At 33.0% G+C, this 20,019-nt stretch overlaps 2 protein-coding genes across 2 annotated transcripts; one reads left to right on the top strand and one right to left on the bottom strand.

Moving 5' to 3' along the window:
* Positions 1-4,143: 4,143 nt before the first annotated feature.
* LOC108199791 (probable serine/threonine-protein kinase PBL16) lies at positions 4,144-11,458 on the bottom strand. The gene is made up of 6 exons (XM_017367769.2): positions 11,088-11,458; positions 9,953-10,263; positions 9,712-9,847; positions 8,350-8,486; positions 7,341-7,464; positions 4,144-4,685 (listed from the first exon to the last, which is right to left on the bottom strand). Exons 1-6 carry the CDS (start codon positions 11,149-11,151, stop codon positions 4,291-4,293), a joined length of 1,167 nt encoding a protein of 388 aa, XP_017223258.1. The 5' UTR covers positions 11,152-11,458; the 3' UTR covers positions 4,144-4,290.
* A 4,115-nt stretch (positions 11,459-15,573) lies between these two features.
* Positions 15,574-17,726, top strand: LOC108199021 (GDSL esterase/lipase At5g08460). The gene is made up of 5 exons (XM_017366786.2): positions 15,574-15,946; positions 16,120-16,247; positions 16,468-16,707; positions 16,971-17,226; positions 17,308-17,726. Exons 1-5 carry the CDS (start codon positions 15,637-15,639, stop codon positions 17,538-17,540), a joined length of 1,167 nt encoding a protein of 388 aa, XP_017222275.1. The 5' UTR covers positions 15,574-15,636; the 3' UTR covers positions 17,541-17,726.
* The last annotated feature ends 2,293 nt before the right edge of the window (positions 17,727-20,019 follow it).

Below are 20,019 nucleotides of genomic sequence, written 5' to 3'. Positions count from 1 at the left end.
GACTTATACCTCAGTCGCCGGAGAAACAACACTCTAAAGCACTAACTATCTATTGAGGGATGACATAGGGTGTAGAGAGAAGGAGAATGATGAGTGTGATGTGATTTTTCATTTTTTTCAACTCAATTGTATAGGCTCACTATTTACAGTGAGGCCAAGTTGTAACTGAAGCCACAAGATTAAACACAGAGTTACTGTCCAGATTCAATGAATCTGTATATATTACATTCTTATTTCAAGCTATTTCAAACCACTAACTTCAACTCTTTTCTCTATTGATTTCATAAAGAAAAATTTTTAAACCCATATTGTTAGAAAAATTGGTGTCTTTAAGGATATAATTTATTATATTCTTGATGTTAATTCCAAAATCTAATGATTGACAGTTATTCCTTGATATGGAAACTTAAACTTTCATGTATGGGTTTAAGAATTTTTCTTTATGAAATTGATCCATAGAGAAATAGAGTTGAAGTTAGTGGTTTGAAAGAGTTTGAAATGAGAATGTGATATATACAGATTCATTGAATCTGGACAAATGAATCTGGTCAGTAACTCTGATAAATACACATTCATTGAATCTAGACAAATGAATCTTGTCAGTAACTCTGATAAATACAGATTCATTGAGTCTGGACAAATGAATCTGTACAATAACTCCATGTTTAATTTTGTGGCGTCAGTTACAGCTTGGCCTCACTATAAATGGTGAGCCTGGACATCTCGGTTGAAAAAAAAGAAGAGAAAACACATCACACCCATCATTCTCCTTCTCTCTAAACTCGATGTCCTCTCTCAATATATAGTTAGTGCTTTAGAGTGTGGTTTCTCCGGCGACTGAGGTACCAGTCGAAATTGAGTTTGTTGTTACTGTGTACACCAACTTAGGAGCTAATTTATCCTGGAAAGGAAATTGCAAGTGTCCCAACACACAGTGTAAGTGGAGACAATTATCTCTGCAAGAATAGTCGAGACTTCGTGCAAGGCCTGAGGACTCAGTTGTTTTATTCAATACTTCCGTACACTGTTATAGCTATGGTGAATAACATGTCTTCTGTCTTAGCTTTGTCAATTCACTCACTGATATGTATGTTATACGCCTTCATGTTTGGTTTCGTTAACTTTGGACTTGGCCTTGGTTTGTTAAATATTTTATATAACTACTTCCATGTTGTTGTAATAGTATTTACCTCCAACAAAAATTGTGATTCTTGACCCTCACAAAGCTCTTATAGTTGCGAAGGCTAACATTCCTACTTGTATTGATGAATCTCAGCCATCTCAAAAAATAGAAATCTTATTATTTGAGGGTGAACACTCTAAAACCCTGCTATACGAGTTATTCAACTATAACATATAACACCAAGCCATCATCCATCCCGAAGAAACATGTGATGATATTCTTGATATGGGTGAAGAAGCTTCAGCCACCATTTAAATTTCTCTACCTGTTGTGCTAACCTGATAAGCCTCGCCATATACTCTATAATACAAGCCATATACTCTATAATGAGATTAGATTGTAAAAGGGGTTGAATACTATTTAAGCAAATATATCAACTTTTCGAACCTAAACAATATTCAAACATAAAAACAATAGAAATTATCTAAAACAGGTATAAGGAACTTGAGGCTTTCAAAATTTCAGGTGGATGGTTTTATGCACCTGAGGATTTTTATATTGAAGAACCTCCCAAGTAAAATGATAATTGGCTGCTTACAAAGAATGAAGAGCTAATTTTTCAAAATGTCTTGCTTATCTATTCTAAGTTGCTCTTCAGTTATTATTTAATGGAACATTGAAATGAAAAATTACAATGTTTATTTATACTAAGGCAACTAGCTATTTCCATACTAGTCTACAGTAACATACTCCTACTTCATCCTTCATCCATATTTTGGGGAAATACTTGTCCTTTGTGACAAAAAGCATGGTTGTTATTTTCATGTTGTTTTGATAATTGGCATGGTAGGCTAGCAAACTGAAATCTTATGGTTACCTGGCGCTGTTTGAGGTACAAGAGAGTTCTATGCTTGAAATAAATGGCAACAAACATTACATGACGTCATTAGAGTGAAGCCATTCACCATAGTAGGCGCAACTTTCTTACTTTGATGTATTTCAAGCACTCGTCGCCTCCAAATCCTAGTCTATGCTCTACTACACTTCATTTGGCACCCATATATACATATACATGATTAGAGAGGCGCCACCTATATGACTTAAATAAACAAACATTACTTGGAGTCCTATATAAGTATGTGTATAAATATACGAATATTTCCTTGGCGTCGGTTTTTGATTTGACTTTATTTGGGAAGTTGCTGACTCTTGGAAACTAATAAAAAGCTTGGCTTGACTGTGGAACTACTGACTTGTTGACTCGATCGATTCTTTGGTTAATAAATACGACGAACAATTTTCTATGTGTTGATGTTTAATGCACTGGTCTGGTTCATAAAAGACTAACAATTAAATCGAACTTTATACTGTCACTTTAGCTAACATTATTCAGTCCATTCAGATTAGAAATGCTTCAGATTTTGATTACGAATATCAAGTTGACGATACTGGAATCCACCAACGCTTCACACTGAATTCGTACACAACTTCTGATATTTGAAACAACTTGTACTTTATTCTTCACTAAGACACATATTAATGAACTTCTTCCGATGACTGTATGATTGCTTCAGTTTACTTGATTGTCTAATTTTGTATGTACCTGTTTTTTAATCTGTCTATTACTGTATTATACTTATTTATCGTTTCCTATCCTGACATAGTATTAAGTTATCATTATTATAATCAACGTTATGTTATGTCTTAAAGAATATGAAATAATAAGAAGATAAATAGATTCTAGAAATGTGATCGAAAACAATATCAGTTAAATCTCAAGAAATTGAAACGTTCTACAAGAAAATTCATTAGAAGATAAATAGATTCTAAAAATGTGACCGAAAATAATTTTAGTTAAAACTCAAGAAATTGAAACGTTCTTCAAGAAAATTCGGGAAGTGTATCAGCATATGTTGATAGTGATGAACCAATAGATATGGATCATCAGTTGACAAATGAAGGATCAACGAATGAGAAATTTTCATTAAATTGATCTAAAAACATTCTTAGAAAATTAAAAAAGGCATATGGAGCCCGTTTGACTAGGCTTATGCCTTATGACTTAACGTGACTTATGACTTAACGTGACTTATTTGATAAGCTGAGAGTTAAAAATGTCTATTTGGGTAATTTTGACTTATTAATGACTTATGAGTTATTAAAAATATAATAATAGAAATAAAAATGATTTATGAGTAATTTATGATTTAAGAGTAATTTTTATCTAAAAAAAAGTTCAAAAAAAATTAGTCACTGAAAAAAGTAGCTCAAACTAAATTCTGGTTTTAAGTCAGCTTTTGGCTTATTTCTGACTTTAAGCTGACTTCTGATTTATTACAGAAACAGACATTTTTCAGCTTGAAGCCAGAGATGACTTAAAACCCGGGTTTTAAGCGCAGGCTAAGGGCTCATGGTCTTGTTAACAAGAATGTCAATGAGGGAAAAGAAACCGGGTTCGCATTTGGATTTAGCCAAATCTTATAATTAATTGTATTGCAGCTGCTTATGTATTATGTTTTTTTTAAGAAATATGTGTTTGTAGATTACAAATTATGGATCGCGTTCAAGAATTTAAGAAAGAACTAATCCTTAAAGTAAAATCAGAGAACCACCAAGGTGGTAACCCTAAATTTTAAATAGATAGATTTTTAAGATCTAAATCTAAATACATGTTTTTTTTCATGTTTTTCATCGTTGTGTGTTCAAGAATAATTTTAAAATATAATACATAGATATTGACATTTTTTGCATGCGAAGTTCTGCTGCAGAACCCCAACCCCAACTAATACCAGAAATAAGATAAGGGTTCTACGAGTTCTCTCTTGAACATGACCCTACAAATATTTTAACAATTTTGTGATCTAAAATTTACTGTTGTTATTTTTTTATTTTTTTGTCAGAAAATTTATTGTTAGTTAATCACCAGTTTCCCACATAATTTACACACGCTCAAAATATAAGAGATAGATTAAAAATACTAGTGAAGCTATTAAAGGACATGCACTACTGAAAAAGGAATATACATACAAGTGCACCACGTGCCCTGTTAACTCATATATATTCTCCTTGCACTGTCAAGAAAAGAAAGAAACCAAATATAGTTGGTTTGAAATACAAACACCCCAGTAATATGCTACTATAAGATTAGAAAATTATATAGGACAATTTCATGCTTTCTGTGCAACTTCTTCTCCAGATACTGCATTTGGATTCTTTATTATAACAGTTACACCAGTTTTTTCAGCACCAATATCACAAGGAACCTGCAAAGGTTCCAGGGAATCAACAATATCTCGCATTAGTGGCCTTGCTTTAGGATTGCGGTTTAAGCAATGGTAAGCTAGCATAGCTCCCTTCTGAAATGCTTTAACTGGATAATCCCCTTCTAACCTAGGATCAACGAGGTTAAGCAACTTCTTCTTCTCTTTGAGCATAGGGAGCGCCCAATCAGTAAGATTTTGCTCACGAGGCGGTCGGGATTTTTCCAAAGATTTTCTTCCTGTTAGGAGCTCGAGAAGAACAACACCGTAGCTGTAAACATCACTTCTGGGAGTCAGATGACCTGAATAATTTGAAAAGGTTATATTACTAACAGCTTGGAACGGGAAGGACTTCCACTAGTAAGTAAAATACACTCTTATCAGCATTAATGCTAATAAAGTATAATTTGAAATTTAGTGTACACGTGTAGAACAAAATGGGGACACCATATAACAGAGATCAGTTTAGTGCAGGACCAAGAGGTGGGCTGGGTGGGACCAGTCCTTACTGACTTTTCAATATAAAATTCATGTAATTTGAAATTATAAGTTATAGCCAACTGTTTTAAGTAGTACAGAGTAATGTGGTAACAATCTGGATCCTAGTTAACTCCAAATGCATAGGGGGCATGTTCTAGTCAACTACTAATTTTTATCTCTAGTTAAAAGGTAAGTATTCATGCCCTGCTAGATTAACTATATAGAACACTACACATACAAATCTGGGATCCAGTTCAGAATCAATGACCAAGTCACTAGGACCCATATACAAAGTGCACTTTTAACATATATAGTATTATTACACGAGTATAGTATTAGTGTTAATAATATTACAAGGTAATTCCATAATTATATCTGTTGTTTTGTTAGAATAATTCACCTTATTATTTTTGATATTATCTTTCTTGTAATTGAGAACAACTTTATTATAAAAAAGCCCTAGTTTTCTCTCTTTCTCTCTACTTGATGATATCAGAGCCAGGTTAGGTTAATTAGAGCCAGCTTAATTTGATCCGATCCGGAATAGGTTGATGACGAATTGCACGTGATTCCAACCACATGCATGGTCTTCCCGTCTCTCTTCTTCAAATCTTCATCTTCATCAAATTGGTTCGGATTTTTCTTGGATAATGTTGATTTTGATTCCTGATTTTGATTTTTATTCTAAATCAGTTAAAAGTGAGTTCTATATTATTTTTGAGTTTGGACTTGGTTCCCCCTTCATTATTGTTTCGTTCTTGGTAGAACTGTTTCTTTATTTCTTTTTTCCGTGCCTTTGCCCCCCTATGTGGGATTGTTTTTTATGTTCTGCACTATGATGGGGATTGGCACCATGACATTGACACACACACACCCCTTGTGGGACTATTTGGGATATCACTTCTCTCTCTTTCTACTTAAAACCTAGTTTCTTGATTAGATTTGAATATAGTTGAAATCTGGATTTAGTATTGGCTTGATATTGGATTTAGATATAGTTTGTGGATTCGGATTATGATTCGATTTTGATTGGTTTTGTTTGGATTTTTCTTGTGTGTATGCTGATTCATTGGATTTTGGAGTTGTTTTGGTTGGGTAAATAACGACATAGATGATTCTCTCTTGCTAGTTAGATTTTACTTTGGTTTTGGATCTGATATCGAGATTGTAGTTTTGTTTCTATTCACTGTTGGATGACCTGAATGCTCTTTTTTTCCACTTGTTTTGTTGTTGCAGCTGTGAATTCGTGGTTCCGTTTGACAAACTCTCGATTAAGATCCAATGAGATGTTAACATATACAGAATATAAAATATTAGTATAGAATTATATGGTAGTTCTGTTCTTATATCAGTTTTCTTGTTAGGATAATTTACTTTTATTATTATTCAGATGTTGGCTACATAAGCTCTCTACTATTGTAATTTAACTGCGATCAAGGACAACTTTTTTTTTTTTTTTTGTCATAAGACTTTCACGTCAGTGAATTGTACCGAAATACAATACTGAAAGAATCAGAAAAGCTTTTTTCATACATAAAAACTTTCATCTAACCAAAGGGCAACTTGATTATAACAAAATCCCTACTTTCCTCTCTTTTTCTCTACTTCATCACAAGCTAACTACTTCTATTATATGCCATTATGCCCTACTATGTATATTCTAAAACTACCGAGTATGTGTCAATACTTATTTATACTAACAAAATCAAATTGTAGTTTTGAGTGGTGATACTTGTACTTTTTAATTAAATTGTTTATGAACATGTATTTTTATATAAGGTATTACTTCCCTCTGTCCCAACCATTTCTTTATATTTCAAAACTTACAAAAAATAGTCAATGGATCTCACCACTTCCCCACTTTTCTTCCCTTTTCACACTACTTTTGCTCCACTATCTCCCTTTAATACATTAAAAATCAATTAGTCCCGCCACTTCACCCAAACTTTTTTTCTATTTTCCAGTATTTTATAAATATTTCTTAACCTCCGTGCCCAAACCATACGTAAACAAATGGCTGGGACGGAGGGAGTACTAATTTTAAGACTCTTGTAGGAAAAAATTCTCTTCACTATGTTCAAGAATCAAGGATCACCCCCCTCTACAGGACAAAGGATCGACTCCTACATTATTTCAGCTTCTGGATCTGTTTCCGAAATTCTTTTGTTTGCAAGATATTAAGGCTTAAAATTTTTATAATTTGAAACATCTGATGTCTGTGATATAGTCTGTGAAAGTGACAGAAAAACAAAATTTCATACAGCTAGAAGACTAGTTAAAAAAACAGAGATCTCATTACTCATTAAAAAAAGTGCTTTCCATAAGTATAAAAAATTGTTGAATACACGTGAAAGCAGTGCAAGTGATATGTACATCCCGAGAGTATGCAAATCTGAAGCTTATTTTAGGAAAGTTTTGTTTCTAGAGAATACCTTTATACAGAAAAATAAAACTATTGTTGCAGCAAATTGGCTAACCTGTCATGATATATTCCGGTGCTGCATATCCATATGTTCCCATTATTCGAGTAGAAACGTGAGATTTATCGCCTACTGGCCCATCCTTTGCAAGTCCAAAGTCAGAAAGCTTTGCATTGTAGTCCTTTAACAAAACATATAGCATTTACGTCAAAAGTGTTGCGGTGAGATGATACAAAATAAATTGAAATTCAGTTCCATTGATACAAATACAACTATTCAAATAATACATAGCAAAATATATTGAGCACCGACGAAACTTAAATGTTAATCACATAGCTAAATAGTATTAGTGGCATGGGAAATTGCAAAATTAGGTAAGCTATTGTGTTCTATATGAGTTGCAAATATGCTGCCTAGTGCATACCATGACTAGACAGTTTCAAGTTTAAGGACAGTCAGCTAGTGAATATAACTTATAAGAGTTAATACTTTCATGATTATATCCTTCTGGTCAGAAATATCCTATCAGTCTATCACTGACAACTTCAAGGCACCATTGTCAGTTTGGCACCAAACAACTATGAAGACTGGTCAATTAACCTCCACGTCCTGTCAGTGTATTTATTGACTACTCTATGTAGCAGCTACATTTTCATTTCACATAGTACTATTTACTTGGTCAACACAAAGTTGATAGGATATATTTTTATGTAGCAGCTAATATATGGGAATGGGAAAGAGATGGACCCTGTATCTTTGTCCTGCATGGTATGCCGCGGGGAAGGATACATTACAATCACCTGAATAGTATTCAGTTATCTTAGTAATATATGTTTAATTAAACTTGTAAATATATAGGATTTTGTATATAAACGTAATATATTAAATAAGCTTTGCATGTAATTTAATGGGTAATCCCTTTATATATGGTATGAGTGAATTGGATCCATTTTACAACGAAATGGAGTGGGGCGGAACAAACAATATATATGCCTTTTTCAATTGGGATCCCTGAATTTAATAAATATCAGTTTAAAGCATAAGAATAATGTTCCAGCTTAATAACCTTGTCCAGCAGAATATTAGATGTCTTAAAATCACGGTAGATGACAGGTTTTTCAGCTTCATGAAGGAATGCAAGGCCTTTTGCAGCACCATATGCTATCTTCATACGGATAGACCAGGGAAGTGGAAGCAAAACTCCTGTGACAATCAAAATACAAGTAAGATCATGTGATGTGGACTAGTTGAAAGAACCCTTAAGAAACACAAACTTCAGATATCTAGTTACTTGTTTATGTAGGTGGATATACAAACTTACACATGAACCTATTCATAGTCTAAGTTACCCGGACTCGGGTATGGGTGTCGGACACGGGTGCAGATCCAAGTGTCAGACCCTTAATTTCTTAAAAATTAGGATTCATGGATATGGATCTGAAATTGGACACGGGTACGGGGATTCGGCATATAACCTTTATATATGTGATATTATATTTATACGTACTTTTTATATATTATAAATATAATAGGGTCTTCTACTAATATAAAGACATATACAAATTGTTTATTTTAAACTTATAGCATAAATCAAAAGAATAGCATGGAAATAGTAATTTATAGGCATCCCTCGCTAAAAACAAGTTGTTGTGAGGCTTTGTAAATCATTTTGAACTATTTTGATGGAAATTGAAGTGTCCGGTTTTCAATTGAAGGATCCGACCCAGATCCCATACCCACACCCATGTCATGTCTGATCGACACGGGTATGAGGGCAAAATTGAAGAGTCCAGTTAACATAGTTCATAGTACTATAACAATGTAGATTTATAAGCGTTTCAAAGTTGCACCAGAGGTTTTTACAACTTTTAAAGCATGCAATGCCGTTTTAGGTGATTCAAAATTAATTTCACAGCAAATGCAAGCAGTTACGAGTTATACCCTATATTATATGTATGCAACTACAAACCAAATAGTTTGTAGCTTGTTTGCTGCCACTAACTGTTGTTTTCAATCATTTTTCTAAACTAAAAATTTCTGAACTTGATCAATTCTCATCTTTCATGCTGCTGCTTCTTTTTCCTTTTTCTTGCGCATATTTCTCTCTTGTTTTAATCATATTAACACAGGTAATTTAAACTTCAAAGGTACCAAGACTATATGAAAATATGAAGAAAAAAAATGTATTTTCTTAATATCACTATCACCTTTATGGAATAGTGAAGATGTATATAGTTAATGTATTACACTTGTAAAATAGGCAGAAGTTCTCCCATTCCTTATTTCAGCATCAAGGGGTCACAAGGAGGCAATTTACTCCAGCACGTACCAAAAATCATATTTGGACAAGTGGGAAGCTATCAATTATATACTATAAATGAAAAACATGAGTTTTACATTTTTGTACAGAATCTCATGAAACACTCACTTGAAAATAGATTGTTCTCCACGCTACCTCGAGCCATGTACTCATATACTAGAACACGATACTCATCCTCACAGCAGTAACCAATCAATTTAACCAAATTTGGATGTGAAAGTTGACCCAAAAATATGACTTCAGCCTGAGAGAAAAGAAAAGAAAAGAGTGCAGAAGAAAACAAAATCAAAACTCAAAAGCACATAATACATTCTACACGAAACATCCATCAAGATAACAAATTGTCTACCAGCCATTCCCTGTGCCCTTGATAACTATTGTCACCATCATGGACCTTAACAGCAACCGGAATTGGCTCAAGTTCCTCATTTTTATCATCAGTAATAAACCCTTTGTAAACACTTCCAAATCCTCCTCCACCTAACATATTATCCTGTCTAAAGTTTGAGGTGACTGTCTTCAATTCGTCGTATGTAAACACAATTAACGGATTTGTCCCTGAACTGCGTCGTAGGTATTCGACTTCTTCCGGATTCGTGGGAAGCTTTCTTTCTTCATTGCTCTCCTTTGGTGTTGAAGTGCAACAATCTTCAGGAGACTCTGAAAGAAAATAAAACAGCATAACCAAATACCAACTATTACTTTTTCACAATCAGTTGCTACACAGACCATAAAGAAGTTCACTTTAAAATTCTGCAAATATATTAAATAACACCATATATAGAAAAAAAATTATTCTTTTATTGGAAACAATAAATAAATCGAACCCACATCAATTTCAAGATATTAAACTACAACATCAATCATAATAGAAGGCTAAGATGAGTAAACTGATAATTCAAGTTCTTACAACTCTAGCAAATAAATAGACACTAATTTAAAGGAAGACTTGTTTTTAGAATGGAAAAGATGAAAGGGAGAGTATTAAGCCAACAACTGCCATATACAAACGTGAAAAGGGCAAGTTTCTGCTTTTGCACCCATCAGCTTTCTTGTTTACCCAACAAGGTTAAAAATGGCTACAAACAGGAAACTACACTTATTCCTGGTCCCTGGATAAAGAATAAAATAATTGAATCAACAAACAACAGCCATGAAAACAGCAGATACCAAAACTTGTCTCACACACATACATAAACCAAACCAAACCAAACCAAATGTATCTAGTATATCCGACTTAGAGCATGATCTGAGGAGGGTAAAATATACGCAGATCATGGAGGCTGTTTTCGTGAAGACCCCAGATAAAATATTTTGTGACATGTATGGAAATCGTATCTTGGCCCATGAATTTGTTACATACATATAGATAACAAAAAAAACCATCACAGAAAATACTACTCATGTTAACCATGATCTCAGATAAACTATGGTTATGCAAGAATCATGAAACATAAGTAAGATGTAAGAAAGCAACAACCCACCAGACTTTGCATTTGCAGAAATTCTGTAAATTGATGGGCTGAAGCCACAAGAGCAGTTGCCCATTCTTACCCACCAAACCAATATATACACACACAAAGGAAAGAGAAAGTCTTAAACTTAGTTAAGAAATGGAGAACAACAAGGAAACTGGAAATTTAGAAATGGGTCAGAAGAAAAGAAACCAAAAGTATGTTATGTATGTATATGTAGTGTTATAATGGTGTGGGATAGTGGGTAATGATGAAGAAGATGAGTAAGAATTAAGTAGTGGTGTTTCTGTTGAGAGGAGAGAGAGGTGGGCTTCTTTTTTACTTCTAGTCTCCTTCCTTTGTGCGCCTTTCCTTTTCTTCCTTGTCTTTCTTACAAGTGCGCTTTAAACCATTTTTATTTCGTTTCTCCTCCGCTCTCCATCACCTATTAAGGGGCCGTTTGGGTTAGCTTAAAATAAGTGCTTCTTGCTTAAAATAAATAAGTGGAGTAGGAGTTAGAAGTAAGATAAGACTTATAAGTGATTAAAGTGTTTTGGAAATAAGTAGAAGCCCTGAAACAAAAGCTAGCAATCCTAGCTTTTTATAAGTGCTTCTTGACTTATTACACAAACGGTACGAATAAATGCTCTTGACTTATAATCCAGAAGCTGGACTTATAATTCGTAAACAAACACCCACTAAGTCTCTTTTTTACTATCTTCAAAATTGTTCAACTTGCCAGCAGTGTTTCGGAAAAACTAAAACGGGCCCAAAGATGGTCCCAGATTTCACAAAATGAAGATGTAATGTTGGGAATAATATATTTCAGAAATATGACATCAAATATTAGTTACTTCAATAATCATGAAAATGTTACATCGTGTAATATTTTGTTGTTTTAATCCTAATAAAACGCCATACGATGTAGCGTTCTAACCTAACACTACATAAACTAAACTATTATTCCGCTTTTTTAATCATAACGCTAGACGATGTAGCGTTTTGTATGAATATGAAAAATGCTACACATTGCAACCGTAAATAATGATATTTCGAGCCCTTTTTTGAGATCATGATATTCAGGATTAATAACGGATATAGTAATAATGGGGTCAACACCCAATATTTTTGCAAAATTTTGTTGTGGCCAAATTTTTTAAGGCTTGTCGATGATAACCATTATTAATATCCTGAATATCATGATGAAACCCCAAATATCATTTATTAACGCTACGTTGTAGCGTTTTGTATTAATGCTACATCGTGTAACCTTCTATTAGGATTAAAAGAACAAAACGCTAATTTATGTTGCGTTTTGTTAGGGTTAAAAGAAGAGAATGCTACATCATGTAACGTTTTGTTAGGTTTAAAATAACAAAACACTACACGATCTAGCGTGTTTTTCCCAAATTGAAACGCTAAATTATCTAGCATTAAAAATTAATATTTGAGGCCATTTTTCTCAAATCGGTTATCCTGGGCACTATTTCATTTTATGAGATCTGAGACCATTTTTTTTAAAAAAATAGTAAGCAAACATCATGGTTCAAGGTTTTAACAAAAACAAAAAGCATATGAACATAAAAGTAAAAAATGTAATCCATATTTTTTAGGTTTTAACAAAAACAAAAAGCATATGAACATAAAAGTAAAAAATGTAATCCATATTTTTTGATAGAAAAATATAAAAATTTCCTAGATTCTTTTTTAAGAGAAAAGCAAGTGATAAACAAACTAAACTAGGCTACTGTTTGGCGTTGACCTTTTGTTGAAAAGCATGCGAGAAAATGTTTGGTAAATCTAGAAGGAGCTTTTCCGAACATCTGAAAAGCTACTTTTAGAAAATCAGGTCCTCCGATACTCTTGGAAAAAGTTGTTTTTTAGTTTTATTAGGCAGTTGTCATAGATTTCACTATCAAACCTCACCAAAAATATTATTTTTTATATTATAATTCAAAATAAGCACATATCAAAAAAATTATCAAACAGTTATCTGATTTCTACAATACCATTTTTTACAAGCACCTTTACCTACAACACAATAATTTATAACAACAATCCCAAACAAATCCTAGAAATTCTTTCTTTTCTATAATCAAACGCATGATGATAAGAGCAAGTCCAAAGGTAGCCTAAATTAATGTCCTAAATCAAAATTTAAGTCATTTGAAGCAAAAAAGTATGGATTACATTTTGCTTAAACTGAATATTCATCTCTCGTAACGCTTTTTGCTTAAACTGAATATCCATCTCTCTCTCTCCATTTAGCAAAAAAGTATGAACATTTTGCTTAAAATGACTTAAAAAATGTAATCCATACTTTTTAAAAGTATGGAGCAGTTTATGTTGCGTTTTGTTAGGGTTAAAAGAAGAGAATGCTACATCATGTAACGTTTTGTTAGGTTTAAAATAACAAAACACTACACGATCTAGCATGTGTTTTGCTTAAATTGAATATCCATCTCTCTCTCTCCATTTAGCAAAAAAAATAAAAAAAGTGCTCCAACAATGTCCTAGTGGTGCCTTAAAACACTTGAACATCTCACAAGTGCCTTGTTAACGAGGCACCACTAAGCATGCCCTAAACCATTTCAATCAATAAAAAACTAGTTTCCTTTTATCTCTCTCCACCCTCTTTTCATTTCCCTCCAATAATGATTCAACTATATTAGTATTTTAATAATAAGACACAATAATAAGGCATATTGTTGGAGTTGATATATGAAAATGATGTCATTCACTAGGACACTATTTTTTATTATATTTATAAGGCGGACATTGTTGGACTTGCTCTAAGGTTCGAATTTTTGACATCTCGAGGGAGCGAGCCAAATCTATACTATACTCCCTCCGTCCCGAAAAGCTTTTCTCGTTTGATATGTCGGGACTGTTCATAACATGAGACAAATGACTAATTTACGTCTAATCTATAATACTAAATATAGTCATGAGTGATCTTGTTGGATTCGTATTTACGAGTACTTTAATACAGTGAAATTTTTATATTTAATACTAATATAAAATTAAAGATATTGATGATCAAAAGTGTGTGTTGGCAAACGTGAAAAGGAGAAATAGGAAAAGTATTTAGGGACGGAGGGAGTATTATACTATAATAAGCCAACATGGGTATAATCTATAGTCTAAAGTTTTAGTTATATTTTTTTGATTTGGTATTTACCTCCCAAACTACAAGTCTAGAACATGGGGAGCTTTTTTACTCTTATATTGTTAAATACTAAAAACACTCATGACAATATATTATCATATAATATTTTATAAAATATTATAATGATGTTAAAAATAAAATTATAAATATCGAATTTTGATTTTTTTTTTTAACAAAACCTTCGTATAACTCTTTTTAACTCTAACACGTTCATATTTTAATAAAAACACTAACCATAACATACAAATATTTATAAATAGATAATAAATTGTAAAAGCTAAATGTTCGTGAGAACTTATAATCAGTTGGTCAATATAATTTAATTAAAATTCAACTCATTAATATGAAAATAATAATAAAATGATGTTAAAATTTAAATAATAAATTAAAATTATATACACGCCCGTGCTTTGCACGGGTTAAAGACTACTGTGTATTAAAAGTAAGAGTTGGATATATATTTTTCTCCAAACTTTCTTTCCAAAAATAGGAGAAAGAGAAAACCAAGTGAATAAGAGAAATTAGGAACATTTTAAATGGGTTAATTATCAATTAGATCACTTATTACGCTAGAAAATATCAAGTGGGTCACTGGGAAATTTTTGGTCTCATTTGAATCACTAAAGTCATAAAAAATATCAAATTGATACCTCTAATATCTTTTCGAGGAGTAAACTTTATTTTTCATTGAGTTTCACACATTTTTCATAGCTGTGAGTATAATCAAATGAAAGGTTATGAATTCTACTCCCTCAGTCCCGTGGGATTGTTAACGTACACTGTTTGCACGCATTTTGAGGCTCTTATAAAATATAGCAATATAATATTTTTTAAATTTATTTTTTTTCTGAATAAAAGTTTAGACATCAAACTTTTATTCAGAATTTTTTTTATAAAAAAAAATCATGGAACTATATTTTATTGAGGCCTTAAAAAGCGTGCCAAAAAGTGATGTTAACAATCCAATGGGACGGAGGGAGTAGTATTTATGATAATATATTCAGATTTTTTTAAGAAATTTATTTACTATTTGTTTTTAATTTTACAATTATTTTGTTTAATTTATATCAAATAAATAATAAATGAATTTTTTAAAATTTAAATATATTATCATAAATACTAGAATTCATAACCTTTCATTTGATTATACTAACAGCTAAGAAAAGTGTGTGAAACTCAATGAAAAATAAAGTTTTCTCATCGAAAAGATATTAGAGGTATCTATTTGATATTTTTTATGACTTTAGTGATCCAAATGAGACCAAAAATTTCCCAGACTTGATATTTTCTAGCGTAATAAGTGACCTAGTTGATAATTAACCCCATTTTAAATTAAAAGTTTAGAAAGAAAAAGCAGAGGCCAGTTCGCAGATGAGAATTGAAAATTTAGGCGGCAATTGAGTATCAACCATGGCTGGTGCTCTCTTGTTCAGTATGATGATCATCACCATCACCATCACCATCACCATCTTGTTGACGTTTTTAAAACCAACTCACTCTGGCAAAACAACAACCATCTTCTCTTCTACTTCTTTTTCTTCAAACAATCATTACAATGTTCCAGCTCTCTTCGTAATCGGAGATTCCTCCGTCGATTCCGGCACCAACAATTTTCTCGGCACTTTAGCTCGCGCTGATCGTCTTCCTTATGGCCGTGATTTCGACACCCACCGGCCCACTGGCCGCTTTTCCAATGGCAGAATTCCTGTTGATTATCTTGGTAACTTGCTTTTCTCTTCAATTTCTTCTCTTGTTCTTTTACTTGTAATTTATTTGAGTTTTTTCTTGATTTTTCACTGGCCATCAAGATTTCTGATAATGGGTCATTTTCATTTCTTGATTTGGGTCTTTCTTAATCCTTGATTTGATCTTGTCACTTTGGTTCTTCATCAGCAATGCGTCTTGGCCTGCCTTATGTGCCCACTTATCTTGGCCAAACCGGCTCTGTCGATGATATGGTCCATGGCGTCAATTACGCTTCTGCGGGTGCTGGACTAATTTTTACTAGTGGATCAGAACTGGTAACATTATATGCCTCACTCTCTTCTTTTTCTTGATCATGTAATTTTTTTTTATAGTCCTTCTTGTCAATTAGCAATTGATTTGAGTTGTTCAATAAAACTAATTTCAAGAATGCTGCTACTTTATGTGTCATTTTGTGATAATGTGGTTCACCAGTTATGGATACTGTCGATCTGAATCTATGGTGCATGACTAATTGTTCGTGTTGTTTAAATATAGGGCCAACATATATCCTTTACGCAGCAAGTTCAGCAGGTTACAGATACTTTTCAGCAGTTCACACTCAACATGGGCGAGGTCGTAGCAGCTGATCTTATTTCAAAGTCGCTGTTTTATATTTCCATCGGTACTAATGACTACATACACTACTACCTCCGTAATGTGTCCAGTGTGCAGTCACTGTACCTACCTTGGAAATTCAACCAGTTCTTAGTACAGACGATGAAGAAGGAGATTGAGGTGATTACCTGTTGCTCACTTTGTTTGTTATTGATCCATATCTCTTGTAACAGGTTTTTGAGGTTCATATTACCCAACCATGATAATCTTTGAAGTTTTTTACTACCCTGTACTCAGTCTCTTGGTTTCAATTTTGTCTCTTCGGGGTCTCATTAGCTAAGTGTTATTTCCTTTTCTTTTGCGTGCGTTTAAATATTGTAGCACTAAAATTGCTACTGTTGGGGCTTTCATTCCATAGTTCTTACCTAAATTTGATGATGCAGAATTTGTATATTGCAAACGTGAGGAAAGTGGTGGTGGCAGGACTGGCTCCTATTGGTTGTGCTCCTTACTACTTGTGGCAGTATCGTAGTAGGAATGGAAAGTGTGTCCAGATGATAAATGACATGATAACAGAGTTCAACTTTGCTGTGAGATACATGGTTGATGGACTCAATCAAAAGCTACAAGATGCTGATATTATTTTCTGTGATATCTTTGAAGGTTCCATGGACATAATCAAGAATCACGATCGCTTTGGTGAGATAGTCTTCAATTTTCTTTGCTGCATTTCATTGTATATCTGAGTAGCATCAACTGATTACTATAGGTATTTCTCAGGTTTTAATGTCACAACAGAGGCTTGCTGTGGATTAGGTAGGTACAAGGGTGTAATTACGTGCATGACACCTGAAATGTCCTGCAAAAATGCTTCTAATCATATCTGGTGGGACCAATTTCATCCAACGGATACTGTCAATGCCATACTGGCAGATAATGTGTGGTCTAGCATGCACACGAAAATGTGCTACCCTGAAAGCTTGCAGGAAATGCTAGCTAGAAAGACTAAATGATCTGATGAGTTGGTTAAGCGTTGAAAATATTGGTCATGGTCTGTATATGTTGTTTCATACCAGTCATAAGAAGCTGCACCTCGCAGATTTGTAGATTTTAGTTGGCAGATTAAAGTGTCAATGTAATTTTTCTCTATACTCTCTCCGCTGTCAATATTCCTTGTTGATATAAACATCGATTGTGAATATTGTTATCTTTCTCCGATGGCATTTGAAATTAGAATTACAGGATGGATCGCATTGGATTGGTATGGAATGTTCTGTATATTATTTGATTTTGGTGGTATCTTTACAATCTTCTTAATTTTGTTGCCTGAATAAGAATATTTAATGGACTTTGGGTTCAGAATTACTTAAATTCAAAAGATTGCAGATGATTCTGGGCATGTGAATATGTGTAGGGTTTCTCCGGTAATCCATTTCTGTACTGCCCCAACTTTAGCGTGGATTTTCCACAATACGCAACTTCTCGTTCATCTTTCCATTCCACGCACTTTTTTCACTCTCTCACCTTATTTCATTCTCTCTCTCCTCCACCCAAACTATCTCCTACATTTTTATTCAAAACAAATCGTAATATATAAATTTTATATTTTATAACAATATTATTTTTATTTTTAAAATATATTTACTAAAATTATATTATTATTTCAAGTTTTTATTTTATATTTTAAAGTCGCTTAATTAATTTTAATTTCCTTATGGACATGTCTCTAATTTTTAAAGAATTTTAAATTTAATGATTATAAAAACAATATTAATAATTTCTTTTTGAATTATAATCAAATATTTTTAAATTATTGTTGTTATATTAATTTCTAGTGAATTGTCAAATCCAACTTGTGAGTGAGTAGCTTTTCAGTGGGTAATGGATAGTCAATTTCAACTTTTTTTAAAAAATCATTAGCTTTTCAGTGTGTTGGCATTTCAAAATTTTACAGTGTGTTGTTCCTTCAAATTAGTATTGCTTGTATGAAAATATTTTATAAATAACATCCATCGGAGTTTAAAATCAAACAAACTCATCATCTAGATTTTTAAATTTCTATTATCATAAATAGTTCCTACTCAAAGAAATCGCGAGATCAACTGCAATATATGATCTAAGTGCTGCTGATGATGATCAAGAGTATCATCATGAGTCAGAAATAGATGAAGATGTAGCTGATGAGATAGAAAATGACGAGCAAGATGAATTAGATGTGGCCGATGAGATAGACAGTGATGATGATAGGCAATCTCAGATGTTTATGGTGATTGGATGACTTCTTATAATAAATTTCCGATTTTTCTTACTGCTATAATGCATTTTAATCCAGGCACAATTGCTCTAATTGATGCTGAAGCTAATATTATGAAACCCAACACATCTGTGTGTCAACATGTCTGGTGGGCATTCAAGCCAATGATTGACAGATGGCGACATGCCCGACCTGTTATTAGCATCGACGGTAGAACGGGAAGCAATTAATTGCAATGGGATCTGATTCAAATAATCAACAGTATTCTATTGCATATGGCTTATTTCATGAAAAATCAACTATTAATTGGTCTTAGTTTTTATACCACCTTCGAATATATATGTATGTCAAAATAGAAATGGTGAATTTATTAAATCTGACAAACATCTTGGAATCATCAAAGCCATGAAATGGGTCGAAAATGATTTTGCCGGTGAATGAGGGCATACATCGATTTCGTCTGTTGCATGTACGTTGCAATTTTAGTTCTGCTCTTCCAGGTTCACATTTGAAGATGTGTTGGGTGGCTGGTATACATCTCAATTACGTAAATTTGAGATAGCCATGACGCAAATTTTACAGCTTGATCTTGATATAGAAAGATGGTTGCGAAAGATTCCACTAGAAAAATGGACTATGTCTCATAATGGAGGTTATCGTTATGGTCAAGCAACAACATACACGATTCAAAGTTTCAATGGACTTTTATGTTCTGCTCAATTTTTACCTGTCACAACAATGGTGGAGTACATATAATATCGATCTGTGAAGTTAATTGCTAAGAGAAGATTTCAAACTCTGGATGACCTTCAAAATGGTCAAATTTTTTATAAAAAAATCAAGAGAGTTATTTGAAACCGTTGAGTAAAAAACATATGCATATAGGGTTATTCCCCAAAATGAACAAAGGGGTGTCTTCGAAATCATTACTACATAATACATAACCAAGAATGGATCTTGGAAAGACGACCACAAATACAATGTGGATCTGTGTAGAGATTTTTGCTTTTGTGAAAAATGGAGCTGATATCATTTCCATGTTCACATATTGTGGCAGGTTGTTTGACTTGCAACCTAGACTGGAAGAGCTACATTGAATCATACAATTGTCTATTAATATTTTCTGAAATGTGGAAGTATGAATTTAACCCGATCCCTAATCAAGCATGTTGGACATTCCCGCTAGCAAACAATTGGGAGATGTACGGGATTCTGATTGCTGATGAAGCCATAAACAA

This window comes from Daucus carota, chromosome 8, assembly GCF_001625215.2.
Source record: "Daucus carota subsp. sativus chromosome 8, DH1 v3.0, whole genome shotgun sequence".
In the NCBI taxonomy this organism is placed as follows: domain Eukaryota; kingdom Viridiplantae; phylum Streptophyta; class Magnoliopsida; order Apiales; family Apiaceae; genus Daucus; species Daucus carota.
This window is presented reverse-complemented; position numbering and strand designations above follow the sequence as displayed.

Coding starts and splice junctions, on each gene's coding strand:
- LOC108199021 (XM_017366786.2), top strand. CDS start 15,637: ATGGCTGGTGCTCTCTTGTTCAGTATGATGATCATCACCATCACCATC. Junction 15,947..16,119: donor AATTCCTGTTGATTATCTTG/GTAACTTGCTTT, acceptor GTTCTTCATCAG/CAATGCGTCTTGGCCTGCCT. Junction 17,227..17,307: donor CAAGAATCACGATCGCTTTG/GTGAGATAGTCT, acceptor GGTATTTCTCAG/GTTTTAATGTCACAACAGAG.
- LOC108199791 (XM_017367769.2), bottom strand. CDS start 11,151: ATGGGCAACTGCTCTTGTGGCTTCAGCCCATCAATTTACAGAATTTCT. Junction 9,848..9,952: donor AAGGGCACAGGGAATGGCTG/GTAGACAATTTG, acceptor CTTTTCTCTCAG/GCTGAAGTCATATTTTTGGG. Junction 7,465..8,349: donor CTAATATTCTGCTGGACAAG/GTTATTAAGCTG, acceptor GTTTTGTTAAAG/GACTACAATGCAAAGCTTTC.